Source organism: Gopherus evgoodei, chromosome 8 (genome assembly GCF_007399415.2).
Source record: "Gopherus evgoodei ecotype Sinaloan lineage chromosome 8, rGopEvg1_v1.p, whole genome shotgun sequence".
NCBI lineage: Eukaryota > Metazoa > Chordata > Testudines > Testudinidae > Gopherus > Gopherus evgoodei.
In genome coordinates, this window is record NC_044329.1 from 101,231,142 (window position 1) to 101,249,326 (window position 18,185).

Here is an 18,185-nt window from a genome sequence, read left to right on the forward strand (position 1 = left end):
AGCATATATAATATAATGCTGAACATTACAGAATCAATGTAAAAGGATATTCACACAGTCACATATAGTTTGTAATGATGTGTTCACTCTTTCAAATAAGCAGCGGTAATATTTCAGGACAAATCAGGCTACGGCATGGTATATAGTATACCACATGAACAAATATATAATGTCCTTTTCATTCCACTTGAAAATGCTCATGTATTTTTTCAAAGAAACCACAATATTAATGTGCAGAGCCCTGGGCCTCTGGGATTACTTGAATTACTGTGGACTTTTTTTTTCCAAGTTAAAGCTGCAGCATATTTTAAGTATGTCAGAGATGAAAGCCAACAACGCAGAAATGAAATGTTTAAAAAGTTCCCATCCCCTGTGTCCAACTTCAAAGCAGGCTTGTGCTTAGGCCAATGGCAGATATTACGGGGAAAGAATGCTCTGTGGCATGAAGAGGAATCCACAGTACGCAGCTGCTCAGACCTCGTTCCTTTTTATTTCCATTGCTAGATTGCTTCACTGTTGCCTAATTTAAACCTCAAATATGCCACAGAGATTGTTGGAGGAAGAGCACTGTGGCCAGAGACTGAGCATCATCTACGGCAAGGGAAGTTTTACATGCTGCTTCTATCTCCATTCAAGTCCTATCTGGGCTTGCATTTTTATTATTGATTTTTGCTCTTACTTGGCACACGTCATGAACACACACTAATCACAGATGCTTAGAGCACTGGTCTGAGAACAGATGTTAAGGCTAAAAGTTAAATCATTTAAAATTTGGATTGATGACATGTATTTATAAACTGAAGTGGCTAATGTGTTAAGATGCACAGTCCCAAACTGGATCATGACAGCAGGCATCAGTAATTTATAAAGCTTTCATGCAACTCTCTGCAGCTAGGAGGTAGTTCTCAGTTTAAAAAAAAAAAAGAGAAGAAAAATTTTACAAACATTGAGAAAAGACTGACTTGCAGCCTTTTGGGAGATTTGCCATGGTCGCAGAGAGTTTTTCATACATACAGATTTTCTAGGAAAGACAATGAAATTTTGCAGAATGTGGATCTGAGTCTGCTTCCATTAAGAGAAAAATTGACCTCAGAGGGAGCAGGATAGGGCCATAAATGGTCAACTGTTATCCCTAGAGAGTGATACTAACTTTAGTCTGATTATCATCAGTCTACTGGATGCTATTGGAAGACATAGTCCCTACCCCAAAGAGCTCACTTTCTTCCCTTCCTGCATAGTAAACCAGCTTCACATGGAGGACTCTACCATGGCTGAGGGATGGAATTCACATCTCCAACCTGTTCAGCTGCACTATCCCAGTTGGCGTAGCCAGAGATGGAATAGCAGCTGCTGACCCCTGCACCATTTTTTGCAATGTAAATACAGAGTCTGTGTTTTCAGACTAGATGGAGCCTCCATCTCCAGAGCACAAGAGGTGCCAGAGTTCCCCTCTCTTTAGCCCCTCTGGGCACACCCCACTTTGTAAGCAGATACCTGGTGCTACACTGTGAAATACTGTACATACGCATTCTTCCCTGCCAGTGTGACACCCAAAATGTTATGACTACCCCAAAGAATGCCGGGCTTGCTCTTTTGGTCCTCACGCAGGCAGAGCTTCCAAGGGGCGGTCTGCCTGAGGAAAAATCAAGACATCAAAATTGCAACAAATCTAAACTTCCAGTGTGTCTTGAAACTGAAATGAAAATATGCAGTTCAAAGCACTTGATGGTTAAAAATGAATTCCATTGAGCAATGCTGATATTTCAGAATAAGACCTAACACTATGAAATAAATAAAGTTAGTGTTTTTCTAAGTGGCCTTTTTTTGCAGTAATAACATAAATAAAAATGTATTCACGTTAACTAAATAGAATGACTAATTTCTTGTTGCAGCCTAACATGCAATCTTCTAGTAACTAGTCTATTCCATTGTGTGTGCCACATGGCCCTAAATGTACTCCTAATTATAGGCAAAAACCATATGCTAGCAAAGTGAACAGTAGTGTCAATTATTTCTCTGTATTTCAGCTTTCTTGCTATGCACAACCTCTACATAGTTCAAGAAATCAGCCATATTTGTGTTTACTGCACTACAAGTTCAATTAACATGCACAGCCTAGGGACACCCTACAACCTTTAAACACATTTAATCTTTGCATCCTTGTTTTACTGGAGACTAGATAGTGACTTGGCATAGTGAGAAAGATGGACACATGGGTTCACTGCCTCAGGAGCAGCCCAGGGGTAAAATGATGATTCAGAGTCACAGTGCCTTCCCTTGTCCCTCCCCCATTGCTCTAGTGGGAAGTCGTCTGTACTGGTTCATACCAACGAGAGATTAGTTACCCATATGGGACATCCCAGCTATACTGACTGGCATGTTGGAGGGGACAGAATCAAAACTCTGCCCATTTCTTGCCCATCTCTGCATACTTCTCACCCACATGCATGAAGGAGAAAGAGCAGCTCCATGGAACATGTTCAGTTCACTAGACCACCCAGGGCAGTGAGGGTGTGTGTGTGTGTGTGTGTGTTATGTCCCTCTGCTTCTCTGTGGGGGCACATCAAAGTTTATGATTTGTTCTTAATTACTCTGGCCCCAATCCTGGTAGGTGCTGTGCATCCTCCAATCCCTCTGGCTTTTATTTATTTAATTAAATGTGATCTGAGGACAGACCACACTTCTTAGGCTCGGGTCTTTTATTAGCACCCAGCCAATAAGGAAGAAAGTTCTCCTTCCTTGAGCCAGACCCAACAAAGAACTGAAATTAAGGTCAATAGTTGAGACAATAAGACAGCCCAGAGAAAGCCATTAAACCTTATAGACCCCAAGCTCCATCCAAGAATGTAGAATATGCAGGCATGTTTACCAGCTGCTGTGTAGATAAAGCTCTCGTTCACTTCATTTTTAATTTTTAAGTGAATTATTGATAGTGAAAGGTGCCAGTCTCACAGCTGTGGCAAGAGAATGTCTATGTTTATTCACGGAACAGGTACTGTATTTTGCTCTACACTGTCCCTCCAATTTACCTAAGTTCAATCTGTGTAAGAAGAACATCTAGATGTGTTCTTCTGGCTCAAAGTCTACATCTAATGAGCATTTGTCATAGCTTCAGACTGCCAACAAATGTGTAAACTAGTAGGAAGACTTTTGTAATGTGAAAATCAGTATGTTGTAAGGGGATGGGATCTGAACCCCTTCTAGGACAGTGACCTTCCTGCAATTCACCTTCTGTACTGAAATAAGATTGCTGAGAAGGTGACAACAAACCAGGTCTAGCATCATCTGGAAGCATCTGAACTTTCCAGACCTTTTCAGTCTGGTTTTAGATGCTGAGACAGAGCTGATTCCATTGGCTTAGTTGGTCATTTCCCCCTAGCAGTGGGCAAAGATCATGTGCCCAAGATTCATTTAGGTCTGCTTTTGACACTGTTGTTCATGGAGGAGGCCTTTAACTCATCTTGAGACCCTGGCAGAGGTGGATGGAATCTTGCTTTTTTTTCCACGCTTTAATCTAAGAGAAACAAACAGATGATGATGATGAGCAGTTGCTCATTTGCCCAGAGAGCTCGCTGACAGATTCCATATGGATCTGACTTCTCACTTACCAATTCTACATCTGTGTAATGCCAATGGGAGAGCTTTGGATGTTGGTACCATCATTACACAAATGACACTCAATTCTGTTTCCCAGCATACTCAGCCTGATTGACTGGACTGTGCGCTTGGTGGGGAGGAGAGACCCTAAGGACTAGGGAGGGGATGGACCCAGTCCTCTCTACTGTCTGGTTATTCCCTCCTTATTCCGTCATGTGTGCTTTTAGCTTGTCAGCCCTTCAGGGTAGGGATCATGTGTCTGGGGGGGGGGTTCAGCACACTTGTGGGGGCTGTCAGAAATAATAGATATATGCTTTTATATAATAGTACACATTTATTAGGGGGGATTTTCAGATGTGCTCAGCATTGACCTAACTCTGCTCCCATTCAAGTCAATAGGAGCTTTACTATTGACTTCAAAGGGAGCAATTAAGCCAAAAATCATAACCTTAGACTAGATGATTTGTCCTGTTGACAGCAAAGCTCCCATTGAAGTCAATGGGCACAGCATCAGAATCTTGTGTATTATGGAGTCATGGCAGCAAAAGAAAAAAGTAAAATTGCTATGAATGTAATTATCATGTATATGCAATAGCTACTTTTCAAATCTCAATATTTCTGCTGCTATTTTTTTAAAACATAGTTCTTTGAAGTCTAATTTTGGCCTGGATATTCTTAAAGCATTCAAGGTCTTGTGTAACACTTCAAACAGATTTTGTTTTTTTACAAACAGAAAGTTTGTATAGTGTTAAAATTATTATGTTGATTTTTCAAAAAGAGAAATTTACATCAGTTTATTCATATTAGAAAGTTAATCTTTCTAGCAACCCCAGAGATGCAGACATGAATGTAGTTCTCAAAATTTTATGCAAAAGAAGAAATATATACACCTCGATAGTTAAAAGAGCCAGAGGTAATCCAATATCAGTTTAAAACTAAAAAGTGCCTATGGATAAGGTCACTGTAATTAAATGGAAACAAACCCAGTAAATTATTTATTTCCCTTCATATTTAAAATTTCATCTCATTCATCAAATAATTTTCAAATCATTAGAAGCAGCATCACAAAGGGCCCCAACTCTACAATGGCTCCAACCCTACATTTGCTGAACTGTAAGCATGTGAGTTGCCCCATTACCATGTTTGTGAGTGTTTATAGGATGGGGGCAGGAATTTGCTTAAAATTTTCCTTTCAATCTTCAATAAAATGAACCAACTGATCAGAGTCATGCAAAGTCTATATCCTACTATAGTGTGAAACTAGGCGCCAGCAAGGAGAAGCTCATAAATATATGCTGTAATAAAATTGTCTGTGATTAAATATAGGCAGATCCATCTGTATGTTAATGACATAACTTGATTAAAAAACCTTTAACCAACAGAGTGCACTCTTGCACCTGTACACATCTGATATTATGTACATTGCATCATATATGCTGTTGATTAATTATTAATGACCGCCATTTCACATGTGTGGGTCCCTGCCACTCCCTGCGGGTGTGCACATGTGTGGGTCCCAGCTGCTCCCTTCCCCCTTCATTGAAGCAGCTGTGCAGGGTTACTGCCCTGGGAACTGCAGGGCAGCAGTGGACATGAGGCTGGTTGGAGGCAGGGCAGGGGCTGACTGGAGGTAGGGTCTGGCTGCAGGCAGGGCAAGGGGTGCAGGGCTGGCTGGAGATGGGGGTGTGGGGTGGGCTGGCTTCAGGCAGGGGGTGAGAGGACTGGAGACAGAGGAGTGCGGAACTGGCTGGCTTCAGGCGGGGTGCAGCAGGGATTGGCTGGAGACAGGGCAGGGGGTGCGGGGCAGGGGGTGGGCAGGGCGGACAGGATGTGCAGGACTGGTGCAGGCAGGGCTGGGTGTGGGGCGGGCTGGCTTTGAGCAGGACCACAGAGGTGTGTGGCAGGGGTTGGCTGGAGACAGGGCAGGGGGTTTGGCAGGGGCTGGCTGTGGACAAGGGTGCAGAGCTGGCTGCAGGCAGGGGGGGTGGGGCTGGTGCGGGCAGGGCAGCGGGTACAGCAAAGGCAGCTGGAGCCCCCACCCTTTAAATAGCCCCCAAGGCTCCCGCTATCCCAGGGCTCTGGGGGTTATTTAAAAGGCCTGGGGCTCCCCTGCTTCTACCGTCCCAGACCTTTTAAATAGCCGCGGGAGCACTGGAGAATACATGGGGGCAGGGGGGCTCCAGTGGCTATTTAAAGGACGAGGTGGCAGAGGCAGCTGGAGCCCCAGCCCTTTAAATAGCCCCCGGAGCCCCCGCTATCCCAGTGCTTTGGGGGCTATTTAAAGGGCCCAGAGCTCCAGCTGGGTGAGCAGGGCTGCAGGGTAGGTCTTGCGCTCTGGCTGGGGCTCCAGCCGGGGCCGCGGGGTGGTTTTTGCCCTGCTCTGGCCGGCTCCAGCCGGGGTTGCGGGGCTTGCCACGCTCTGGCTGGGACTCCACCCGGGGATGCGGGGCAGCTTGCCCCACTCCGGCCGGTGCTCCAGCCGGGAGAGCAGGGTTGCAGTGCGGCTTGCCCTGCTCCGGCTGGGGCTCCAGCCGGGGCGGCTTGCCGCGCTCCGGTCGGGGCTCCAGCAGGGACCCCAGGGCGGCTTGCCGCGCTCCGGTCGGGGCTCCAGCCAGGAGAGCAGGGCTGCGGAGCTTGCCACGCTCCAGCCGGGGCTCCAGCTGGGAGAGCCAGGCTGTGGGGCAGCTGCGCTCCCGCCAGTGCTTTGTTCAGGGGAGCAGGGCCATGGAAGACCCCGGAGCAGACTGCAGCCGGGGTAAGTAAAAAAAAATTTAAAAGGCGCTTAAGGCGCGGGGCCCTCTTAGGCGCGGGGCCTGATTCCAGGGAATCGGCTGAATCGGCCTAAAGCCATCCCTGCTAGACAGCACCTCTCTAGTCTCCGCAGCTCCAGAACTAGCCCCAGCCCTGTGAAGCCAGCTTTCCACAGTCCATGGTCTATGGGGAAAGGGCTGGAGTCAGGGCAGGCCAGGGAAATATGCATCTTGCCACTGCTGACCTCACTTCATCCCCCATGAACCTTACATGAAAATATGAAAAAGTTAAACAGATCCCAAAAGTCTGAACTTTCCCACAGGGATCTTCCCATGAGACAACCTAAGGAAGCCACAGTGTGAGGGCATCCATGGTAGCCTGGCTTCATTGGCAGAGAGCCAGGAGGGCACTGCTGAGGTGTCAGAGTTGAAGTATGTGTACGTGGTCTCTGGACAGATGGCCTTTGCCTCACATATCCCAAAGGCTCTGCCAGATTTAGTGGCAAGCCCTGAGGTCTTTACCATAGGGAGTCAAACTCTCTTTCCACATGTGATAATGGCAGGATGCAGGGTAATCTCTGCCTGGGAATCTCTGGGTGATTTCTTCATTCAGAGTTACCAAAATCTCCCCTGCCCTGTCCCCTTCCCCAAACAAACAGTAGATCAGTGATTTGCATGCCAGCCTTGACATGAGACTTAGGACAGAGTGATCTCCCATCAGGTTTACACCATGGGCATCAGTGGAGTTACTCTGAATGTACAGTGGTGCTAGCTAAAGGACTATTAGACACACATAGTCTAAAATGAGTGGTCATAGGAAATACCACTGATTAGATTTAGATTTAGAAGAATAATGAAAGTGCTGTATTAAATTTAATCAAGGGCTTTTGTTGTTCTCAAATTAAGATCAAGGTCACTTCCATACTGAGAGGTGCTTTAGAAGTTGATAAACGTTGTTTTTTATAAAAAGAGGGTATTTTTCAGTGGTAGACATCTAATCTAATAGGATATGAAACAGACCTTCCATCTTCAGGATGCTCATTTTAGTTTACAAAATTACATTTGTTTGCCTCGCAGGCATGTACACTGGTTCCAGTGCTAACCATAATGGACCATCACCAGGTCTCCTGCCACCTACTCACGACATCCCCTCAAGACACCATCCACTGGAATCAACTCTTGCCAGTCCACACCATCATCTGTTACCTGTGGAGAGTACGAGGGAAGGGTATGTACTTTAAGCAAGCATGCCATCACTCTACAAAGATGTACTGAATCCCATGTCGTTGGGTTTATGTTAAACTCTGCTCAATACATTGAGAAGGTTCCTGAGTATGGTATGATTACTCAGAACAGGTCTAGATTGAACATCTTCATCTCCTTGTTTTAAAAACAATTTTAGATTGTTCTTCATACTGTGCCACTGCACTGAGATTTTATAATTATTTTATTTTTCAATGCTCTTTCTTGGTGGCATGTTATAGCTGTGGCTGTGTGCACAGGACTCCTATTGACTTCGCTGGGATCCCACCCCTATCTCAGCAGCCAGAGTATGGCCTGTCGAATCATAAGGCAATGGTTGTCTGAGTGAGAACTATTTGTTTAAGGATTGCAGGCTCTCTCTCTTTGGTACATAGCTGCTGTGCTGAAATGCTGAGAGTGGGACTCGACTCAGTGAAATCTACATGAAGCCGTTCCTTATATGTTGTATTAATAGATAACGTTTTCTTACAGTAGCTTACCCCTTCTATCCAAGGCTCTCAAAGCACTTTACAAACAGGAGGGAATTACTGTAAGCCTCACAACTCCCCTCTGAAGTAGGAGATCTGCTGCTCTGGCTAGATTCCTAGCTGGTGCCCTTATTGGTTGTATCTGAACAGCTCACATAGTAATGAATTTTAATTCCAATACCCCGTCATGGACAAGAGCACTCTCCTCATTTTACTGATGAGGAACTCAGACACACCGGCTTGCCCAAGTTCTTTAGCAGTGCCCGGCATTTAATGTAGATTTCTTCAGTCCCATTCCAGTGTCATCACCATCCCTCCTCAACCCCAATATGTAGCTGAGGAAACTGAAACCTAGAGAGATTATGAATTTAATTGTACCTTTAAGGTGCAGTCTTACAGTAGTGGCATATGGCAAGGGAGCAGGCTCTCAAGGAGGAATTCCTCCTGGAGCCTTTGGACAGTGCACACTGCAGTAAACCTAGACTCCTCCTCCCCTGAATCCAGCCCACTCTTCTGGCCAGTGCAGAGGATGAGGAAAGTACTTTAATCTTCCCCTTTTAGGCAGAGAGTGGCAGTACTCACCTCACATAGTCTGTATGCTGCAGCCACGTTACAGCTGCCCCCAGTGCAGGGCCATGTGATGGTGGGAAGGGTCCTTGATCACACACATGCCCCCACACCCTTTTGCACCAACACAGGACCAGATCCCATCTGTCCGTAAAGACATACCCAGTGTCATGTAGGATGACTGGGAGAGCCCAGCTCTCCTGCCTCACTGTCCTGTGCTTTAACCGCAAGACCATCCTTTCTATCCCCCCCAAAACCAAGAGTCAAACTTTTATGTTTGCTCCACTCATTTATTTTCACCTTAAATAGTTTCCATGCTGGTTTTAAAAGATGGATGGATCCAGTTCTAAACTATTCACTGAGAAGCAAATTCTCACTTCTTCCTTACCCAGCTGCAGACCCGGCATGATTCTACAGAATGGGCCTGAGGTAGGGGTCTCCATTCAGGGGTCACAGATCCCCTACAAGTTGTGGAGCAGTTTCTTGAGGGCTCGCCGTACCCACAGGTGGAAGTGAGAACTGATAGTAGGAATGGGGAGAAAAAATCCACAGTGAAGCAGATCCAAGGGCCATTTTTTTCCTCCTGTGGGAGGGGGGAACACATCAACCTCGAAGAGGAGAAGGATCTCTTCCTCCGACTCACTCCTATATAAATCATCAGGAAACCGTCCAGGGACTGAGTCTGGGTGGTGGTTCTAGAATTGGGCGTTATGTGAAATTAGCACCAAAAATCCCAGCAGAAAACAATATAACCAAACTAAGGAAACATTTCACATGCCAGCTGCACAGGTGAGTTCTGAGTTTGTTTTCAAGACAATTTAACATTTGGAACTTATTTGCTCCCCTCCCTGACAATAATAAAAACCAAAGACATGGCTAACATGAGAGCGTACTATAGCAGTGTTTCAGATTCTATAGCTGAGCACTCTGGACTGTATGGATTCACTCTTATTGATGCATGTGAGCTATCTTCGTTCTGAGAAAATCAGTTCTGTTTGAGTAAAAAAAAAAATGCAGAATCCAGTTTTTAATTGGAAACTTCTACACAAATTTTGATTGCTTAGTGAGTGCCAGGAGCAGATAACTATTCATTTGCTTAGGTCACAATTTGAGTTTTACATTGGAATGGCTTTCAATTTTTGCTGAATAAGCATTTGTTCTTGTGTGAGAATAGTGTGCTGATTTATTTTCTCCCAATGCTTATGTACTTAAGAAACGCAAAGTGGTTACAGAAACACTATAGTTAATTTCCTATGACATAATATAAGGTTGAGACAATAACAGGGTTCTAACTATGAACCAGCCATAAGAAAACGAAGAATGGAACATATTGTTTGAATGTTTATTTTAAAACAAGGCATTTTGTTCTTTACACAGGGGATGTTTCAGTTTTAAAATAGCATTCACTATATTCAAAGTAACCTGTTATTTTAGGCATTGTATTAGCTAGTCCATAAAATACATTTGCTATATTTTAATTGTTTGCACTTTCATTACACACGGAAATAAAGACCGTATTTTAATAGCATTTACTTAAGAAAGAAAATATAGTCTGAACTAATCAAAATCTCATACTTTACACAAAACCATACTAAATGAAAGTATTCGTCAGTTTAATCAACAAAAACCCTTTATAATCTAATACTTGGAGCTGCTGAATTATTGGGTCTGTCTTTGTCAGTTAATAGTTCTGTATCTTTATTCAGGTAAAAACACATGACTAGAAATAAACATTTAAAACTCTATATGAACTGCATTACACTTTTGACATACATAGAGCATTTTGCCTCATTCAGCACCTATCTCGGCATCCATGTTTCAGTACATTTAAAGAATTACTATACTGTGAATCAGTGTGATGTCAAGATTGGATTCCAGAGTTTAAGTCTTTGGAATGAACCAGAAATGATTATCATCAAAAAGGGTAATTATTGAGTCATCAGATATGTGAGATGCCAAAAGCTACACGGGACAGAGTACAAATAGTCTGCTCAAGGTTGACAGAAGATTCAGAATTTGATTTAAAGGCTTTAAGAAAAAAAAACAAAAAAACCCCCTACTATGTTCTACCATCCTTTGCCAAAGTCAATAGCTAGTGTAGCACTCAGTTTTCCCAAATGGTTTGCTAAGACATTTAAATAGTTTGACAAAATTATCTAATTCACTTGAAAATGTTCTAACAGAATCTGACTTCATTACCAAATATATTTACACTGGCTTTATAGGATATGTATGGAATTTTTGTAAATTGTAGCATGAAGTGCAGAGGTTGCTGGATCAAGTAATTTTACATTAATTTATACTAATATTAATTAAAGTAGAAATGTGTGATTTAGGAGTATTTTGGCATGTAGAAAGTAGGGCTTGTGTGATCCATGTTGTTTTTGTTTGTTTTTTAATTTCAAGTTGTGAAGTGTTACTTTAACATTATTTATGGCAAATGCTATAAGTAATGTCAAAACTGTTTAGCTTCAGCAATTGCAAAGACAGTAAATTTAGATTTGTAGCACCCTGAAGATAGAAAAATAGCTCCCAGTGTTAACCTTTGGCTTCACTAAATTGATGTTATGTCTGGCCTGGTCTATACTACAACATTTGCATGAATATAACTAAACCAGTTAAAAAAATCCATCTAGTAAAATTTGTGGACACCCCAGTGTAGACCCACTTGAACTGGTTTAGCCTACTAATTTAGCTTCCAGTGATAAGTTACCAACTTTAACCTTTCTGAATATTAATTTAGTTAAACTAGTCTGAGTGGGTTCCATCAGGAGTTTATACCAGTTTAACTAGATCAGTATATGTATTGATTTAATTAAACTGGTGCACTTTTCTAATATAAACATGGTGCACTTTTCTAATATAAACATTGCACCAGTTTAATTAAATCAATACATATACTGATCTAGTTTCTTAAGTACATAAGCATTGGGAGAGAATAAATCAGCACACTATTCTCACACAAGAACAAATGCTTATTCAGCAAAAATTGAAAGCCATTCCAATGTAAAACTCAAATTGTGACCTAAGCAAATGAATAGTTATCTGCTCCTGGCACTCACTAAGCAATATATATATCTCCGCCTCTTTTGTAGAATATGTGCACAAATACATAAACAAGGGTCTTGTTTATGAAATAATAGAGGGTGGTTTATGAAATACAGTTCTCTATGCTTTTATTTTCAGATCACTAAACTATTGTAGAGTAGTAGTCATTCAGACTTTATGAGCCATTGGTATAAATCGGTCCAACTATTGGAAGATCTTGTTCACCCTACAGATAATAAACACCACACAGTATAGTGTAATCTCCACAGCATTAATACGTGGTTTTAAAAAGAAAAGTAGATAATCTTATAATTCAGCATACATTAACAGCACCAATTATCATGTAATTGTAAACCTTGCTAACAGAAGGTCATGAGGTTTAGGCACTCTTGCTCGGGATCCATTACATTTTTTTCCCCACGGATCAGCAAAACTGAATTTCCCTTCAGTATATGGAGTTGGAGCAAGGTCCCATTAAAGTCTTTGAACTCAATCATTTTGCATATGGCTATGTGACCTTGGTCACATGCATTACACATAGCAAATAGCATTTACATTCCTGGAGGAAGTCAAGAACTACTGACAAATAATGACAATTCTACCAATAAGGATGATGTATCCCTTAGAGAGGATTGGGACACTAATTGTTCACACTTCTTTAGCAATTTAGGTCATATCCGCCATGTAAAATGTATGGCGACTGAAGAATTAATGAGATCATGACATTACAAAAGTCTTAAAGCTGAACAAATGAGAGAGGATATTTTTAGTTAGCGCATTTAAAATGCTGATTTATTTGTGCTTGCTAACAGCTCTTTAACCAGAGAAGACCAGACTTGATATTCCTGATACTTTTAACGTACAATGTGCAGGAGAAAATCCATTGCTACGACCACTTTACACCACTCTGGCAGTGTAAAGGATCCTCTTATCTTAAGGCCTCTTTCCATTGCCGGAGTGGCATGAAGTGGGCATAGTGCAAACACGAATGAGGCCTAAAGGGTTTCCTCCCTCAAAACCAGCAGTGGAAACACCCAGTCAACCCTCCACCAGCTCAGACTCCCCTCCTGAGATGTGAGCCTTGTAAAATGTCCTCATTTCTTTCCCCTACTTTGAGGTTGTGGTGGTAGCTTGAGGAGTGAGGAAGAAGAATAGTGTTAGTGGATGGCAGGAAAGTAAAGTTTAATGTCTGTAGGGGTGAAAGCCTTACAGGAAAGAGAGTGGGGTGGCCAGATAGGGTTCTCCTGTGTGGAATTTTTTGTATTATCCTGGCTCTGTGGCAAGGAGGTGAGAGGAAACCAGGGATGGTTTTGTGAATGAAGGAGTTTAGAAGGGTTGTATCACATGAGATGGGATCAGATACATGAAGTGGCTTTAAGGATTTCACTTTATAAGTAGATGGTTTTCTAGAGTGTGATTGTAGTGTATTTAGGAAATTGGTTCCAAAATCAAAACAGAAAAGGATAATTCTTTAATAAACTATTGCAGATCATTTTTATTTTAATAGCGATTACTTTCTTGCATTTTAAGGGCCAACCCCTGTCGAAGGCAGTGAGATCACGTGAGTAAGGCCAGTAAGATTTGGCCCATTATTAGAATAGTTGTGGGAACAAACAAGCCTCTACTAAATACCAACACCTTTTTTATAATAGTTCCTGGGACCAGAAAAATGTGTCATTCATTGTTTGTGGATTCCACTGGGACTACTCCTCATTTATAATAGAATACACAAGTCACTGTTTTATTCTCTTTTAAAAGCACTAAAACCCAATAACAAGAAACAGATATCTCTGAAAGCAGAAAACATTTTCAGCGGAGGTAGCCAAGAACCCATCATAATTTATCTCAGTGTTATGGATCTGAGCACACAAAAGGGGCGTCAGTACATCTGTCCAAAGAAAGAACAATGTACAGGTGTGGGGCTGAGGTTTATGTAACAAAGAAAAACAGTAATTAAAAGCATCTGGATTTGAATCCCAAGTCATTTATCTCATTGTAGAAAATGTGAACAGAGTTCATTTATAATCATATCCAGATAGGCCTATCCTGTTTTTAGCAAAATAAGCATTAAAGTGGCCTCATTTCTGCAATATTTGGCAAAGAAAAATATAGCATCTGATTGCTGATAGAGTACTGACGTTTTCCTGACTGTGCCAGGATGTAGGGGGATATTTATTTAATATTATATTTTTCTAAAATAGGTGGATTGACATTTATGATGTCACTTTGATAGTGTCTGAAAGTAAGCACTAATAAATAAAGATACTGGCCTCAGAGATGTGGTGTAAGTGATACAGTCTCAAATTAAGAAATAATGAGGCTACAGGGAGAAAAGAGGTTAAATGAGTTACTCAGGAAGCCTTTGACTGAGCGGTGATTAGAACCCAAGTTTTTTGACTTCCAGTCATGTGCTGTAACCAGTAGTTAATGTTTTCTGTGATAGTCAGAGGAACAGAATATTTAATCTCTGTAAACCTGATATTCTTGTAGCTTTTTAGCATATTCAGTGGTTTAGAAGTAAGCCATATAAAGAGAATCCATGACAGCTTGTCCTGATGTGAAAAATCATACAATCATGTCATTGCAGGGCTGGAAGGGACCTTGAGAGGTTATCCAATCCAGATCTCTATGCTGAGCAACTAAGGGCCAGATTTTAAAAGATATTTTAGGTGCCTATTGAGGTTTTCAAGAGCCCACAATTGTTGGTATTCTTTAGCCTCATTTTAAAGATATGTCATAAAGTAGGCCTGCACAACTCGCAAAGCGCCGAGGGCCACATTGTTCCAAAGAAAACAGCTGAGGGCTGAAACCCCCCGGCCCCACGGAAACACGCCCGCCCAGCACCTCCCGGCCCTGCGAAAACACCCCGCTCCAGTACCGCTCAACCCTGCAGAAACAAACTCACTCTCCTTCCTCCGCGCCACCCCACCAAAACAGCTGTGGGCCAAAAAGGAAGGTTGTGGGTGGGGAGGTGATACTTGATTTTAAATCAATCAGGGGCTCCCAGCTGCAGAAGTGGCTGGGAGCCCTCAGGGTCAAATTAAAGGGCTCGGGGCTCCGGCAGCTGGGGGAACTCAGAACTTTGCGGGGCTGGGGCAGGGATTTAAAGGGTCCAGAGCTCCTGCTGCTGAGGGGAGCCCGAGCCCTTGAAATCCCAGCCCCAGCCCATCCACTGGAGCCACAGCCGGGATTCAAAGGGCTCTTGGCTGCCTGCAGCCGTGGGGAGCCCTGAGCCCTTTAAATCTCAGCCGTCCCCGGGATTCAAAGGGCTCTTGGCTGCCCTCAGCGGCGGGGAGCCCAGAGCCCTTTTAATCCCAGCCGCTGCTGGGAATCTCTGCGGGACACGGCTGGGATTTAAAGGGCTCTGGGCTCCCTCCACTGCCAGCAGCCCAGATTCCTATGAATCCTGGCCGCGGCTGAGATTTGAAGAGCTCTGGGCTCGCTGCGGCTGCGGGTAGCCCAGAGCCCTATGAATCCCAGCCGTGGCTGAGATTTAAAGAGCTCTGAGCTCCCCACAGCTACGGGCAGCCAAGAGGCTCTTGAACCCCGGCCGCGGCTAGGATTTAAAGGGCTCTGGGCTCCCCGCGGCTGCAGGCAGCGCAGAGCCTTTGGAATCCCGGCTGCGGCTGAGATTTAAACAGCTCTGTGCTCCCCGTGGCTGCCGGCAGCCCAGAGCCCTATGAATCCCGGCCACGGCTGAGATTTAAAAAGCTTTGAGCTTCCCACCGCTGCGGGCAGCCCAGAGCCCTATGAATCCCGGCCGCGGCTGAGATTTAAACACCTCTGGGCTACCAGCGGCTTCGGGCAGCCCAGAGCCCAGAAATCCTGGCCGCGGCTGAGATTTAAACAGCTCTGAGCTCCCCGCCGCTGAGGGCAGCTCAGAGCCTTTTGAATCCCGGCAGCGGGCTGCACAGTGAGACTTCGCGGGCCGCATGTTGTGCAGGCCTGTCATAAAGGTTAAATTACCTGCAAGGTCACACAGCATGTTCATGACAAACCAGGGCCTCTGACTTCCAGTTCTTCACTCTCAGAATAACCAGGGTCCCAACAACAAGAAAATGGAAACACGTTGGAATAACTTGCAATCCCAGAGCAGAGCTTCAGTCTATGTTAAATGTGCAGCATATTACAACCCAGTATTTGTTTGCTCATCATTTGTGGGAAAGGATAATAAAATGCAATGATGCCCAGCAAGGTGAGCTTCAATGAAGGATTTATTATAGAGGTGGAAAAAGATTCCATGCATTCCAGAGAGCTAGCCAAAGACACCTGGCAGCGATTAGTGCAAGGTTCACCAAACTTCAGATAGTCTGTTGATTTTTTTTAAATGGTATAACTGTTTCCTGAGCATGTGCTGACAGAAATTCCCCTAGGGCAAGACCCAGAACAGAAACACGTGGCAAGAGGTTGGGTGCGATCCAAAGACCAGATTAGCAGAGCTTTACACATCATTTTTAATATATAGGAAGAGATGAAAATCAGTGTTAACTTCCCCCTTCTTTTCTCCCCCACAAAATATAATCTCCTGATTCTGGAACTGAATTGCACATTCTCATAATAAAAGCTGTACTGTTGAGCAGGCAAGGTTTTATGAATGAAACAGTTGGCATAAGGAATTTTATGGTAGCACCTGGTTTCACTGAAATATATCAGCTTTTGTAACTAAATATAACATTGTGCCTCTAACCAGAGCACTATATAGAATCTTTCCTTCAGACTAGTACGTGGTAGATACAATTCTCATTATTTTGCAATATGGTATTAGACTGGACTTGAGAAGCAGCTTTGAAGTTGGTCTAATAGCACAATATACACAAGAATTTATTTAAGATAAAGTACAGATGTATTTCACTCTGGATCTGATCCGGTTCCCACTGAGCAAAATGAGAAAAGGATTGGGGCCTACTGTCGAGCAGAGGAATCTGCCAGTCAAGATTTTCTCTCAAAAAACCCAACAGTGAGTCGCTGTTCATATTGAAAACATCCATGTCTTCAATATTTCTATGCTGTGGTTAGATTTCATCCTCAGTTTTTATGATTCAAAAAGTATCCTAGGCTGAAGTGAATTTCATTATTTTTCTGTTCCCTGCAAGTAGTTTCCAATTAAGCATATTGTGCTGTATTTTCAGTATTCAGGAACAGATTAAAAATATTATCTGTGTAATGGACCATGAAGAAGGTTGCCTTAAAGTGGCTAAAAATGTAGCTTTATTATTTGCTGTTCTGTAGAATTTGTCCAAGAAGAGTTTTAGACCAGGGTGTTGCTAAAGCAAAATATAAAAGCCATTTCTTATTCAGGCTACAGCAATATTGATAAATTCGGGATGGGGCGGGGGAAAATATATCTCTGTCCTGTCAGAAGGTTTTGAAAAATCAATTTGGCTGTATATTTATTCTTAGTGCTGTACAGTTTAATAGGTTCTAGAGAAACTCTTATATAGTAATAACATTGAAACAAAGAGGTTTAGTGTAAATTGTGGGAATAATACCAAGTTTTATATGCACCCCCAGCTACCCAAATGGGGATAGACTAAAGACAGAAAGACAGGACAAATAATTCAAACACACTAAATATCATAACTATATTTGATGCATATGAAGTGTCTAATACAGAGATGTCTGTTAACTCATGAGATACCTAGACAAAGAGCCCTGTGCAGGACTATTTTTTTAATCCCATTCCCACTTGCTCCAGCATAGTTTGTTGAATTTTTATCCCGCTCCTGCTATTATGGCAGTGTGGTGGGGCGACTGCCCCACACAGGCAGGAGAAGAGTTAAGCCAGCCTTGGAGAGGCTGCGCAGAACCCAGCCAATCTGGAAAGGGTTAATTGGGAGAGCCAAGCAGGAGAAGGCTTGCTGGAGCAGCCCATATATAAAGGGCTGCTGAGCAGAGCAAGGGGTAGTCTCTTCCTGGAGGGCAAAGGGGAAGGACTGTCTGCTGAAGAGCACCGGAGATACTACAGTGCTGGGCTGGGTAGTGGAGCAATAGGTGAACTCTTGGCTGACCATGGCCCAACTGAGACCCTGAAGCAAGGGCAGGGAAGGTGCTAGGGCTATGGGGAAGAGGCCCAGGGAATGTAGACAGTGGGAATAGAAGGAGGGGCAGTAAGTGGCTGCCAGCTATACATTCCCTGGGCCGGGAACCTTTACCCTGTGTGCCAATGAGAAAAGTGGCCTAAATTCAGACTTCAGTTTGCCCCTGAAACCGGGGGCTAGATGAGAGACTGCAGTTGGCCACTGAAGCAAGTAGAAGGACTGAGGACTGCCTGTCCCCTGAAACGGGGGAAGACCGTGGGCTGGGGCACAGCCAGAGAGCCGTGTCCCGAAGAGGACACCGTGGTCTGGAAGCAATAAGGGTCCAGATGGTGGAGGAAGTAGAAGTAACAGCGAGTGAATCACTGCTAGTAAAAGGCATTCTGGTGGTCAGATTCCCAGCATGACCAGCAGGAGGCGCCTCAGCAGTGAGTCAGAACCACTATAGGCCGTGAGAC

General features: G+C 43.6%; 1 protein-coding gene across 3 annotated transcripts in view; it reads left to right on the forward strand.

Annotated features, from left to right (window-relative positions):
* Positions 1-18,185, forward strand: part of GLIS1 (GLIS family zinc finger 1) — a 285,082-nt gene that overhangs the window by 244,842 nt on the left and 22,055 nt on the right. For all 3 annotated transcript variants that reach the window (XM_030573308.1, XM_030573307.1, XM_030573306.1), the window contains one exon: positions 7,425-7,575. In XM_030573308.1, the coding sequence (XP_030429168.1) occupies positions 7,425-7,575 (151 nt within the window). The remainder of the gene's footprint in view (positions 1-7,424; positions 7,576-18,185) is intronic.